Raw genomic sequence first — 15143 nt, 5'->3', positions numbered from 1 at the left:
CTCCAGATTGTGACTGGGGACCGGATATGGCCATTTGTTTGCTTTTATCTGGCCCTTGGGGTATTATAACCCCCACTGTCATCAACAGTGGGGCAAAGTTCCTGCCACTTACACCAACAATGGGACACTATTCCACCCACTGATACCAATGATGGGGCAATATTCCTCCCACTGATGCCAATGATGGGGCAATATTCCTCCCACTGATGCCAATGATGGGGCACTATTCCTCCCACTGATGCCAATGATGGGGCACTATTCCTCCCACTAATAACAATGATGGGGCACTATTCCCCCCACTGATACCAATGATGGGGCACTATTCCTCCCACTGATACCAATGATGGGGCACTATTCCTCCCACTGATACCAATGATGGGGCACAATTTCTCCCACTGATACTAATGATGGGGCACTATTTCTCCCACCGATACCGATGATGGGGCACTATTTCTCCCACCGATACCGATGATGGGGCACTATTTCTCCCACCGATACCGATGATGGGGCACTATTTCTCCCACCGATACCGATGATGGGGCACTATTTCTCCCACCGATACCGATGATGGGGCACTATTTCTCCCACCGATACCGATGATGGGGCACTATTTCTCCCACCGATACCGATGATGGGGCACTATTTCTCCCACCGATACCGATGATGGGGCACTATTTCTCCCACCGATACCGATGATGGGGCACTATTTCTCCCACCGATACCGATGATGGGGCACTATTTCTCCCACCGATACCGATGATGGGGCACTATTTCTCCCACCGATACCGATGATGGGGCACTATTTCTCCCACCGATACCGATGATGGGGCACTATTTCTCCCACCGATACCGATGATGGGGCACTATTTCTCCCACCGATACCGATGATGGGGCACTATTTCTCCCACCGATACCGATGATGGGGCACTATTTCTCCCACCGATACCGATGATGGGGCACTATTTCTCCCACCGATACCGATGATGGGGCACTATTTCTCCCACCGATACCGATGATGGGGCACTATTCCTCCCACCGATACCGATGATGGGGCACTATTCCTCCCACCGATACCGATGATGGGGCATTGTTTCCTCCCACTGATGCCAGAACCCCCTTTCTCAAGAACCTCCACATTCATATATACACATAGTAGGGCCAATTCAGACCGGAGCCAATTAACCTACCAGCATGTCTTTGGAGTGTGTGTGGGGGGGGGGGGGGACTGGAATACCTGGAGGAAACCCACATAAGTACTGAAAGAACATGCAAACTCCATGCACACTTTGTCCTGTTAGTGATTTAAACTAAGAACCTCATTGCTGCACGGCAGAAATACCAACCAGTAAGCTAAAGCATTGCTTAAGGCAAAACTATTTTTCTCACTTTGCATAAAATCAGGGAGAGTTTCCCTTCACTTCCTGTCACATAGGCAAAACAGGAAGTGAAAGGAAATCCCTCCAAAGTGAGGGAATCTCACGGTGTCCCCATTGGAAGATTCCTGTTCTGATGATAACTCAAAATCTGGGATTTTCTTTTACTTTTACATTACTTTTTGATGATAACAGTAAACCGGACAAACAGCATGAATCTCCCTCATGGGGCACAGGCAGCAATATCCAAAACGAAAAAAAAAATATGTTTTCCTTTAGTGATACTTTAAAGTAGAAATAAAGGCAGATTTTTTTTTTTCATTTTGGATAAAATAAAGGTAGGGTTCTAACCTGTAATTTTTTTTTTTTTTTGCCATCTGTACTATTGTGGAGATTTCTCTGCGGCTCACAATACAGTGAACAAAGAGTACTCATCCAACATTTTTCATTGCAGCTCATTGACATTTGATAGTGCTGTGATCTTGATGATTGCTCTACCATATTACTCATGCAACATTGTACCTGTACATGAATTTTTATCATTTTTTTACACAAATAGAGCTTTCTTTTGGTGGTATTTAAACACTGGGTTATTTATTTTTTGCACTATAAATGAAAAAAGACTCAAAACTTTGGAAAAAAAGGTTTTCTTTGTTTCTACTATAAAATTTTGCAGACTGGTAACTTTTCTCCACTGATGCACTTAAAAATGCAGCAGAGATTTTTTTTTGCAGCACAGGGGTTTATTTACTAAAGCTGGTTCACTCAGAATCTCGTTCACCTGTGTATGGTAGCCAATCAATTTCTAACCTCAGCTTGTTCAATTAAGCTTTCGCAATAAAACCTGGAAGCTGGTTTCCATACAAAAGTGCACGAGGTTCTGAATGAACCAGCTTTAGTAAATACCTCAGTGTGTACAGAGGTCCATGGCTTTCTGCATTTCCCTGCAATTCAACTGTGTTGCAAAATGCAGGGTAACACAAGCAGTCTGAGCGGCCTCCTGGAAAACCACATTCTTTAGCCTTGTATTGATCACATGTTTCCACTAATTGCTCTTTTGCTCTTATTCCCCCTAGGCCAGTTTTAGACAGCTGACCTCATGTAACCGGTTTTTGCTGATAAAATCATGCAAACAACAACCTCGTTCTTCACATCTGCAAACTGCACAGTTCAGATACTTCAGAACTATTTCAGGTAAGCATTGAGAGTTCCATTTCTAAAGGTATAATGATCATTACTTGCTGGGCCAGATGCAAGGGTCTTCATGATTATTCTCAAGGGTTTGGGATCTCATTCCACAGTTACCTGTTCTCATTAACGGTATTGATGGAAACTTCCACATGCACTTGTTAAATATAATAGCAGATTCAAGTACACTGAAAACATTGAAACCAAACTCCAGCTAACACTTTATAAGAAGTTACAGGAAACATTTTTTTTCCTTTTGGGATTAAGGTTTTACATAAAAGCTGATCACTGTAAGCACCTCTGTCAGTGTTAAAGTGGTTTTAAACCCTCTCATAAACTCAGGGAAGTGAATAGCCTCAGATAGTACACAGAGGTGAAACAAATCCTCCTACATAAGTTTTCCTTTTTTATTTTGCAGTTTTCTCTTGTGTACATCCCTGTAAAAGTGCTGATTTCTCAGTATCACAGAGGAGGGGGCAGGGAGCTGCAGCTAGAGCTGTTTGAAGGAAAGGGGCACACACCCCTCCACACAGCACACAGGAGCTGTGTTCTGAATAGACAAGCTGTCTGCTGAGCTCTCCCTCCCCCTCCCTTTGACACAAATTTATGTCATGTAGAAGTGACAGATGCTGAAAACAGAGGAACAAGGCACCAGAGAGAAAGGACACTTAGAGCTTTGGAGAGAGACAAGTAAACACTACAGATAGCTGTGCTCTGTTCAGATTTCATGACTGAGGTTTATAACCACTTTAACCGGTTCAGCTCCGCCCCATAGCAGAAATACTGCTACAGGGCAGCAACTGTGTGTAAAATCACGTGTGTGATTTTTGCATTTCTGGGTAGGGGGCGTGCGCACGGTTAGTGCTGCCAATCACCGTGTCCCAGTTGGTGATTACTCGGCGGCACCCGGTGATTGCCGTGCGTCTCCGACGGTGGAAAGAACTGTTAGTAAACAAAACAGTTTTCCTTCCTGTCAGCTCCTGCACACCGCTTTGCATGTCTGTGCACAGCACAGCCATGCAAAGCAGTGTGCTTACAGTGAAGCACAAACGCAACACACATTGTAAAACGGCACAGAGTTAACCCTTTGATCGCCCGAGATGGTAACCCCTTCATGCCCCGTGCCGTTAGTACAGTGTCAGTGCTTTTTATTAGCACTGATCACTGTATTGGTGTCACTGTGGATGTCAGTGACACCAAGTCAGTTCCCACCAGTGTCAGAATGTGTGTCGCAGTCCTACTATAAGTCACTGTTTGCAGCCATTACTAGTAAAAATGTAAAAAAAAAAAGGCCAGTATATATACCGCCATTTTTAAACAGTATAACTTTCCCATAAACCAATTAATTGACACGTATTGGGATCTTTTTTTAGCAAAGACATGTTGCAGAATACATTTTGGCTTAATTTATGACGGAATTTGATTTTTTTTTTTTTTACTGGACATGGGTAATAGCAAAAAGTCAAAAATATTGTTTTATTTTTTTCTCAAAATTGTTGGTCTTTTTTTTTTTTTATAGTGCAAAAAATACAAAACGCACAGATGATCAAATACCACTGAAAAAAGCTAAATTTTGGGGGAAAAAAGGACATAAATGTAATTTGGGTGCAGCGTTGCATGACCGTGCAGTTGTCAGTTAAAGTAACATAGCGCCGTAATGCAAAAGATGGCCTGGTCAGGAAGGAGGGTAAATCCTCTGGAGGGCAAGTGGTTAGATGTTTGTCTCATCCCTGTAACTGCAAGAAAGCTTGTTCTTTTGAAAAACAGACTTACTGGCAGGATCACTATGGGAAAATAAATGAAAGAAAGCCTAAAAAAGCAAATTAATACAGCCATTACATCTAAGAACTGGCAAGCTGCAATGTAATGTTTGCTTTTGGGTTTAATACTGCTTAAAATTGGTCCAAGCGGCAGCAATTTAAGCATGCAATAAGGATCATACCTGGAGATCAACTTTAAGCAAAATTGATGTTCTCTCTCCACAACACTGCTCAAGGCCCCCATCCATCTGTTGTGGATCTTGTCCTCTCCCTTTAAAGGAGAAGTACAGCCAAAGCTTGTTTGGCTGTACTTCTTCTGTAGGTCACAGGAGTGGAGCTTGTTCTTCATTCCTGTGACCAGTTTTCAGCTGACAGTGGGCTAAAGTCCGTCTTATGTCACTCTGCAGGTCCCGACCATTTGGTCCGGGTCCAATCAGGAGCCTGGATCGGCACCTGGATCAGCCTCCCAGCTAGCTACTAAGAGGCTCACCCAGCTGCTCCCACCCCCTCCACAGCCCAGCACTCTAGTGATCGCAGGGTCAGCAGAGCAAAGAGCCAGAGACTGACAGTCTCTGCTCTCTGGTCAGAGTGGCAGGGAGAACTGATTGCTCAGTTCTCACCCTTAGAACTAGCGGGGGACAGATGCAGCATCAGATCGATGCTGCATCCACCTAGGTAAGTATAATTTAAAGGTTCATTTTTTTTTTTGTAAAATAACAAACGTGTCTATACTTACCTACTGTGTGCATCCTCCTCTTCTTGGGTCCCCTGTCTCTCTTAGCTCTTCCTGTCTGTTGGGTGCACCATTCACGCATGGAGTTGTGACTTGGCCCCACACCCTTTCTCTCCTCATTGGCTGACTGGCTGTGATTGACAACAGCGGGAGCCAATGGCTCCTGCTTGCTGTCTCAGCCAATGAGGAGGCAGAGACCCGGGACAGCCGAGGCTGTCACTCACATCGCAGGATCGCGATGAAGGTGAAAAACCTGCAGCCTTTACAACCACTTTAACTGCTTGCAGAGAAATACAAAGCAACATGTCTCCATTATAAAACAGCACACAATGTGAAACACACACAGCACACAGTTATCCCTTTTTGATCGCCCCAGATGTTAACCCCTTCCTGCCCAGTGTCATCAGTACAGTGTCAGTGCTTTTTATTAGCACTGATCACTGTATTAGTGTCACTGGGGATGTCAGTGGCACTCAGTTCCCCCCAGTGTCAGAATGCCCCCTGCAGTCCCACTATAAGTCGCTGATCGCCGCCATTACTAGTTTAAAAATTCCAGTATATATACTGCCACTTATAGACGCTATAACATTCACTTAAACCAATTAATTTACATGTATTGGGATTTGTTTTTAGCAAAGACATGTAGCAGAATACATTTTGGCCTAAATTTATGATGAAATTTGATTTTTAAAATTTTTTTTATTGGATATGTTTTATAGCAAAAAATTCAAAATTGTCGGTCTTTTTTTTTTTTTGTTTGTTTATAGCACAAAAAATTAAAAAAGCAGAAAAAATGGCCTGGTCAGGAAGGGGGATAAATCATCTGGTGGTAAAAAATAAATCCCATACTTCTCTTTTATCACATACAGCTGCACACTGCTTCCTCCAGCATTCAATTTACTTTATTTAAAGTGGCAAAGACAACCCTTCTAGATTCCTCTCCTCTGGGATGTTTTTGCCACTGGTTTATTAAAGATTACTGAATGCTGATGGAAGTGCTGTGGCCTTCCTTATACTTATGACTGTAAGTAAGCAAAGGGTTCTCATAAGAGATGGCACCAGGATGCACTAAGGGAAGCAGGCAAGCTGGGGTAGGCAGTGTGTTGATTCAGGTAATGTTCTGCTGGAAAACCTTGGCTCCTGAAATTCATGTGGATGTTACTTGACATGCACCACCTACTTAAACATTGTTGCTGATCAGGTACATCGCTTCCTAGAAACGGTATTCCCTGATGGCAGTGACTTCTTTCAGCAGGATGTGATCTGCTACACTGCACACATAGTTTAGAAATGGTTTGAGGAACACAACAATGAGTTTGAGATGTGGACTTGGCCTCCGAATTCTGCAGATCTCAATCTAATTGAACATCTGTGAGATGTGCTGGAAAAACAAGACTGATCCATGGAGGCTCCACCCAACAACTTGTGGAATTTAAAGGATCTGCTACTGACAGCTTGGTTCCAGATACCACAGCATACCTTCAGAGGTCTAGCAGCGTTGATGCCCTGGGTGGGCATAAAATTATGGATGATCTGAGTTTCATAAATGAGGTGTCCTAATATATTTTCACTTTAAAATATGAAAAGCACAGTGCAAGATAAATGTAAACCTTAGTCTTGTTGGTATGTTTTAAAGTAATACTCTTGCCTTCTTTGTACTCTGACTCTTTGCTTGTTAATGTATGTGAATTGAATCGTTTATTTATATTCACAAAGCTGGCTATGGTTTATATTTTTACAGCACTGAATGGTCAGATCGTACAGTTCAAGTTATCAGATATTGGAGAAGGTATCACAGAGGTTACAGTGAAAGACTGGTAAGTGAATGAGAAGCGAGAAGCTGATTTCTGAAGATTGTCACATTGAAAATGAGAGGTTTTGCTCAAGCAGGCAATCAGGTTGATTTTTTTTTCTCATTTCTGTTGTAAGAGCTGCAATTGTTAAACTTGAATATACCTTTGTATGATTGGTATTTATTTTATTTTTCCACACCATAATATAAAAAAGGTTTTGTTCAGAGTCTTCTATTACAGTATACAGGCATTCATATAAAGTGTTCATATACAGTGTTCATATAAAATAGTTCTAGCTTTGAACAGAGAGTTGAAGGAACAGAACTTATTGGTTTTTTTCATAGCTGTGTCTGTGTCCATGTGTGAGATCTTCCTCACTTCTGTCAGGACAACAATTCCAATAGTGTATGATGAATAAGCAGGAGCTGCAATCAGTTAAAATTCATATCAAAACGAATACATTTTAAAAAATATACAGCTGAAGTAATATGCAAAAGATGACTTTTGTTTAACCCCACCTCCCTGGGTGGTCTTACGAACCAGATACTGGGTAGGTAGGTTTTGCTTGTGTAGGTAGCATCTACCTATTAATTTTTCCTGTATCAGCTTAAAGTGGATGTAAACCCCAGACATGAACCATGAACAAAGCAGATCCCACTATAGCACATGTGTTGAACACAAGGCCTGTGAGTCGAATCTGGCCTGCCAGGCCATTTCATGTGGCCCTTGCACCTTTCCTGCAGCTATGGCACCACCCTTGTCTCCCTCTCACCACTTTGTCTCAGCAGTTGGCAGCAGAGGAGAACAGAACTCCACTGCCAGATTGCCAGATCCTGTGCTTCTCCCTGCAGCCACGGAGAAGCTCATCTCTGCCCCCCATCTCAGCAGTTGGCAGCAGAAGGGAGGACAGAACTCCTGCTATATATTTTGCAGCCACAGCACCCCCTTGCCTAATCTGGTCACAGCATTTATTAGATCCCATCCCTTCTCTGGTCCTCCCCTAGACCTTTCTTCCCGGCAGCACAAGGTAAGGAGGGGGGGGTGCACTGTGATGTAAGAAAAGGTAGGGAACTCTTGACATCTGATGTAAGAGGGGGTGGGGTGCTGGGAATATCTGCTTATACATATTATGAGAATACTACAATTCTATGCCAGTTGAAAAGCAGGGTCATACACCGCTGGTATCATGCACTTGAAACTTGAGCAAGAACCATGTTCTGTCTGAACAGTCTCCAATAAAGTTTCTTGTGGATGTTACCATCGTTGTGCGATCCTCCTATTCAGACGTGCCTCATCTGCTAGAGTAGTGTGAGCGGGCTCTGTGTTGGTCTGCACCTGCCCTTCACATCCTAAGTCTTAAGTTAATACTAAAACAAGTAATAATCAAATGCAGAGGCAATTATTTATTATGATAAAGAGTAGATACTGTGTATAGTCTTACAGATACAACCCGCCCTTTGAGGGCAACCGTAATGCTGAAATCGAGTTTGACATCCCTGCTCTATAGTGTGTACTTGTGTCAAGTCCACTAAGTGTAATTTCTGTCTGCTGCTTCGCTCCCCTGCTATCAGCATGAATTATGTCTCATCTGATTTCCTGACACCAGGAGAAAAAAGGTGACGGGAGAGAGCTCCAGCACACAGCCTGTGATTGACAGCCTCAACTCTGTTCCTGTGTGAAGGGGGGCATGCACCTTCCCTCCAATCGGCTCTAAAAGCTCTCCTCTCTGAGCTCTGCAGTATGTAATTTCAGTTCCCCTGCCCCCTGTTTTCTGAAAGCTCACACAAGCTTTAGAAATTCTGGACTTTCATCAGATGAAGATCTGCTCTTCTGTGCTACTGACTAAACTCAGATAACTGATAACTCAGATATGTGTGTGTGTGTGTGTATATATATATATATATATATATATATATATATATATATATATATATATATATATGAGCCTGTGAACAGCTGAGATTAATTGTCACCAGGTAGGATGTGGACCTAGGTGTGGAAACTTTATTCCACCCAAAGCTCTGCAAAGCCTCTGGGCTTTTGTCTTTTCAGTACCAGCCCCCCACCACTTACTTATTTTCACATATTTTTCTGCCAGAATTGTGTGACTATTTGCTTGTAATATCTGTCTTCTCAGGTATGTGAAAGAAGGTGACACAGTGTCACAGTTTGACAGTATCTGCGAAGTACAGAGCGACAAGGCTTCAGTGACAATCACCAGCCGCTATGACGGGGTTGTTCGGAAGCTGTATTACAATGTGGATGACATAGCATTTGTGGGGAAGCCTCTGGTCGACATTGAAACTGATGTTCTGAAAGGTATGTAAGCAAGTTAATAGGATTGTGTATTTGCACCACTAAGTATTATAATACCACTTAAAGCCTGTCGAGAGAATTATGCAGGCTGCCATTGTGACCTCTTCTGGTGAATGTTATACTGATAGGCTGGCCATAAATTATACAATTTTCTCGCACAATTGTCCTCTAGATTTACCAAAAAATCATATGAGGTCAAACCTAAACACTTTCAGTTTGTATGCAATCAGGCAGGCCCTTGCACTACATAGTTGAAGGTAAATTTAACAGGAAAATTGTATAATGTATAGCCAGCTATACAATAGTTTTAGAAATCTTGTTAATAATTCCATAATAAAATGAGACCTTAACGCAGTGCAGCCATGCAGAAGCCTGACCAAGCTCCTTCACTGACTACAAAATATTTTCGGGATGGTAACAGAGAAAGTATTGACCATAGACATAGTCCGATAATGGAGGTTCACAGTTGCAAACTGCATATTTTTCTCATGACAGATTTACCAGCAGGTATGTGCTCCTTTGGGCAAAGAGGAACATGATGAGCACTGCCAGAGCCCTACAAAATGACCTCCAGCAGGCCACTGGTGTAAATGTCTGACCAAACAATCAGAAACAGACTTCATGAGGGTGGCCTTTGTGCCCAACATCCTGTAGTGGGTCCTGTGTTCATTGGCCAACACCATAGAGCTTGATTGGCATTTTCCACTGAACACCAGAATTGGCAGGTCCACCACTGGCGCCCTGTGCTTTTCACAGATAAGAGCAGGTTCACCCTGAGCACATGTGACAGACATGAAAGGGTCTGGAGAAGCAATGGAGAACGTTATGCTGCCTGTAACATCATTTAGCATGACCGTTTTGGTGGTAGGTCAGTGATGGTATGGGGAGGCATATCCATGGAGGGACGCACAGACCCTTACAGGCTAGACAATGGCACCCTGACTGCCATTAGGTATCGGGATGAAATCCTTGGACCCATTGTCAGACCCTACACTGGTACAGTGGGTCCTGGGTTCCCCCTGGTGTACGACAATGCCCGGCCTCATGTGGCGAGAGTATGCAGGCAGTTCCTGGAGGATGAAGGAATTGATACCATTGAATGGCCCCACACTCGCCTGTCCTAAATCCAAAAGAACGCCTCTGGGAAATCATATTTTGGTCCATCCGATGCCACCAGGTTGCACCTCAGACTGTCCAGGAGCTCAGTGATGCCCTGGTCCAGATTTGGGAGGAAATACCCCAGGAGACACCATCCGTTGTCTCATTAGGTGCATGCCCCGACGTTGTCCGGCAAGAATACAAGCACATAGGGGGCCATACAAACTGAGTACCATTTTGAGTTGCTGCAATGAAATTTCAGCACACTGGACTAGCCTGCTGCATAATTTTTTCACTTCGATTTTCGGGGTGTATTTGAATTCAGTCTTCTGTAGGTTGATCACTTTTATTTCCATCAAACGATGAGGCATCTTTACCTTCCTAACACATTACCCAGTTTATATCCTTATAGATATCCAGTATGATATTTTTCCCCATTGAGACCTGATGTGTTTTCAAAGTGTTCCTTTAATTTTTTTTGAGCAGTGTATAATGAATGCTCAGGGGGCACATATTCTGAGCTATTGCAGCATTTATTTTAAAGTGTTCATCTTATCCAAAAACTGCCTATGCAGGTAAGGGGCATCTATAGATAGATAGATAGAAACAAACTGTTCAGCTTTGACTAAAGTTTAATAATGCCCTTCCTATAGGTGTAGGCTATTTATGTACCTAATAAAGCCTGACTGAAAACTCCTAGGATGTTGCTAAGCATCCTAGGATGCTATTACTGTTCACCTTCACTATCACAGCAGCGACCTCTTTCTCTGATTCAAACATCCTCATATGCACTTTCCGTCCTCTGATATAGTAGCTCTAAGCTCAGAGTTTGAGAGCTCACTGCTGTGATGGTGAAGGTGAACCGTAATAGCTGTATCTCGCTTATCAAGGTCCTAAGAGTTTTGAGGTCAAGCTTCATGAGGTGTGTAATTGGCCTACACCTATAGCAAGGGCATTATTTATCTTTGGTCATAGCTGCACAGTTTGTTTTTTTTATCTATAGATGCCCCTTATCTGCATATGCATTTTTTTGGTAAAGGTGAACTAACCCTTTAAAGTAGTATTTTTGGTGTGTTGTTTTTTGTGGGTTTTTTTTTACAGTTTTACTGTATATACTAACATGATTTGATCATTTGGAAATGTTCCATTTAGTAATCACCTGTAAGGAATAAAATTTATTGTCTCTGCTTAAAGTGAAAAGGGAGACATATGTAGACTACTGTTTATGATCCTTTTTTGAAAGGAAATACACAGTATAATTTTTTTGTACAAAATTTCATTTATTTTCTCGTATTTATTATAGAACAATTTTTTATTTTATTTTTTAAATTTTGCATATTTTTTTTTTCTGCTTTTGAGCTAGCAGGTAGAGCATGTAATGATTGTATTTAACATATGAATCCCTTTTTAATGTCACATGCATATTTTGAGTATTATCATTGCCGATATTTGCCCCATATAGTTAAAATATTACAATATTTTTCATATGAGCCCTTTCACGTGAATATAATCTGATCGCTGAGAGCTGCTGTTTTTAAAAATCACGTTTCTGCATATATTTTGTAAATATATCCGGGGGGTAATTCATAAGTAAGTGTGTGTATGTGTGCGTATATATATACTGGGTGACCAGAGACTGCGGGCACAGTACAGGGGGTGACCAGAGACTGCGGGCACAGTACAGGGGGTGACCGGAGACTGCGGGCACAGTACAGGGGGTGACCGGAGACTGCGGGCACAGTACAGGGGGTGACCGGAGACTGCGGACAGTGAAGGAGATTACCAGAGACTGCGGACCTTTGGGGAGGGGAAACGGGTACCTGAATTTGACAGGTACCCGCTCCCACTTCCGCGGAGTTGTCCTTCCTTCTTCCCACGGCTTCTGTGACAGCCGGGTGCCCACTGCGCATGCGCGAGAAGTGCTGCGCTTTGTGAATGGCCCGGAGCCTTCTTGGACCTGTCATGTGTTCCAGAAGACACCGGGCCATTCACAAAGCGCAGCACTTCTCGCCCATGCACGGTGGGTACCTGGCTGTCACAGAAGCCGCCGCAGGAAGACTGGAGCGAGGAACAGGTAAGGTCCTGCTGGAGAGAAGAGCTGAGCGGCCGGCCCAATATTCTAACATGGTGGCGGCAGAAATACCGTACCGTCTGCTTTACATTCGCTCCATAGGACGCACTGACATTTTCCCCCCTTTTTTGGGGGGAAAAAAGTGCGTCTTATTGAGCGAAAAATACGGTATATACAGTTGTGTTCAAAATAATAGCAGTCAGACATCACTAACCTGATCAATCACTGTTTTTGGTAGAAATGATATTTCTACATGGCAAATAATTTACTAGCAGGTGTAGTAGAGTAATAGAAATCCAACAGACCCAACAGTCATGACATGCATGCTGCTGATTCTGTGTAATTTAATCATTAATTGAAAGGGGCATGTTCAAAATAATAGCAGTGTGGAGTTTTATTAGTGAGGTCATTCATTCTTTGAAAAACAGGTGGCAATTATTGCCCTTATTTAAGGAAGGAAGGCAGCAAATGTTGTACATGCTGGTTACAGTGCATTTCTCTCTGAAATTCTGAGGAAAATGGGTCGTCCCAGACATTGTTCAGAAGAACAGCGTACCTTAATTAAAAAGTTGATTGGAGAGGGGAAAACAAACAAAGAAGTACAGAAAATGATAGGCTGCTCAGCTAAAATGATCGCAAATGCTTTAAAATGGCAACCAAAACCTGAAAGACGTGGAAGAAAGCGAAAAACTACCATTCGAATGGATAGAAGAATAGCCAAAATGGCAAGGACTCAGCCAACAATCAGCTCCAGGAAGATCAAAGAAGGTCTAAAGTTCCCTGTGAGTACTGTTACAATTAGAAGACGCCTATGTGAAGCCAAGCTATCTGCAAGAAGCCCCCGCAAAGTCCCACTGTTGAAAAAAAGATGTGCTGAAGAGGTTACAATTTGCCAAAGAGCACATTGACTGGCCTAAAGAGAAATGGCGCAACATTTTGTGGACTGATGAAAGTAAGATTGTTCTTTTTGGGTCTAGTGGCCGGAGACAGTTTGTCAGACGACCCCCAAACACAGAATTCAAGCCACAGTACACTGTGAAGACAGTGAAGCATGGTTGCACAAGCATCATGATATGGGGATGTTTCTCATACTACGGTGTTGGGCCTATTTATCACATACCAGGGATCATAGATCAGTTTGAATACGTCAGAATACTTGAAGAGGTCATGCTACCTTATGCTGAAGAGGAAATGCCCTTGAAATGGGTGTTCCAATAAGACAAGGACCCCAAACACACCAGTAAATGTGCAACATCTTGGTTCCAGACCAACAAGATTGACGTTATGGAGTGGCCAGCCCAATCCCCGGATCTTAATCCAATACAAAACTTGTGGGGTGACATCAAAAATGCAGTTTCTGAGGCAAAACCAAGAAATAGAGAAGAACTGTGGAATGTAGTCCAATCATCCTGGGCTGGAATACCTGGTCACAGGTGCCAGAAGTTGGTTGACTCCATGCAACACAGATGTACAGCAGTTCTCAGAAACAGTTCTCAGAAACAGTGCTTATACAACAAAATATTCATTAAGTGATTCAAAAGAAAGCAAAATCTTCAAACATTTTGCAGTTTATATAGTGAATGTTTGAGTTTGTAAAGAAGAATACAAACACTGCTATTTTTTTGAACAGTCTCAATATTCACTTTTCTTCAATTTTTTTAGGGGAACAACATAAAATTTGATATATTTTTCTTCGTGTTTTGATTTGGAATAGAATGTGTAGTGTTCCCAATGCATTTGTGTGTATGGAAATAAAAAGCTATTAGAAGGATTTTGAGCTTTATTCACTTTTTTCAACACACTGCTATTATTTTGAGAGTGTGTGTGTGTGTGCATATATATATATTTTTTAATTCACATTTATTTGCAAGCCTAGTCCTCCAGCAAAAAGCTATATTACTACCTGGGAAGTTTGCAGTAACATTTCTTTTCAATGCTACCAGGTGGAGCCCTCCAGATCATTCCTTTTATGTCACAGTGGACAACTTGCATAAAAATAAAAGATCACTGTCAGCCATTTTTCATTTTTGCTGAATAGCTTGGTCTGTATGAAATATGGTATAAATATGAATAAAGGTACACAAAATAAAAAGGAATTATTACCAAATTTACTATGCGTTTCTGCCCACTTTATACATCAGGGTGTTCCCATAATTAAATAAGTAAAAAAAATCCTGGTGGTATAGTAGGGCCTCTTTTTGTTAAGACCACAGCAGGTAGGCAGATCTGTGAACTCAAGTGAAGAGATCATGCCACCAGAATTCCAAAAGAGATGCAAGTGGAATAAAGTCTCCGGCATCAACTTTTGAGTATTGTCCTTTTAAACATACAATTCAGTTAACAAGATTGTGTATGGACTTAGAGTTTTGCAGTTTCTTGCTGCTACATTTACTGTATATATTGTCAGTGATCATGTTTTTCCTGTAGATGGAGCCCCAGAAGAGGATGTTGTGGAGACTCCTGCTATATCTCAAGAGCATACACACCAGGAAATAAAGGGACACAAGACTCTAGCAACTCCAGCTGTCAGACGTCTTGCCATGGAGAACAATGTATGTTATTTTACTGGCATATAAATCTTTAAATCAATGCTATGTTGAAGGTACTGTTAGCTTTGCACTTCACCTGAATGTTCAGGTAATAAATAAACATTAAACATCTTTAACTTGTGAAATATGGTTGCTTGTGTTAGGCCAAGTAAGCCCTAATTAAATATACAAATGTGCCTTATTTAACAGCTGCTTTCAGCTTTCTGTCTCACCCAGTTTCCCCATGTTTGAGGTTGTTACCTGTGCATATTCCTGAGTAGGA

General features: G+C 42.2%; 1 protein-coding gene across 1 annotated transcript in view; it reads left to right on the top strand.

The window, feature by feature from the left end:
* Positions 1–15143, top strand: part of DBT (dihydrolipoamide branched chain transacylase E2) — a 43854-nt gene that overhangs the window by 7054 nt on the left and 21657 nt on the right. The window contains exons 2-5 of the mRNA XM_089686576.1: positions 2450–2567; positions 6796–6871; positions 8985–9166; positions 14760–14884. Coding sequence (XP_089542702.1) covers positions 2450–2567; positions 6796–6871; positions 8985–9166; positions 14760–14884 — 501 coding nt within the window. The remainder of the gene's footprint in view (positions 1–2449; positions 2568–6795; positions 6872–8984; positions 9167–14759; positions 14885–15143) is intronic.

Source organism: Staurois parvus, unplaced genomic scaffold (assembly GCF_062004578.1).
Source record: "Staurois parvus isolate SC_StPar_1 unplaced genomic scaffold, SC_StPar_1.0 ptg000402l, whole genome shotgun sequence".
NCBI classification, from domain to species: Eukaryota; Metazoa; Chordata; class Amphibia; order Anura; family Ranidae; genus Staurois; species Staurois parvus.
Note: the sequence above shows the minus strand (reverse complement) of the source record. Positions and strands in the feature narration are given on the sequence as shown.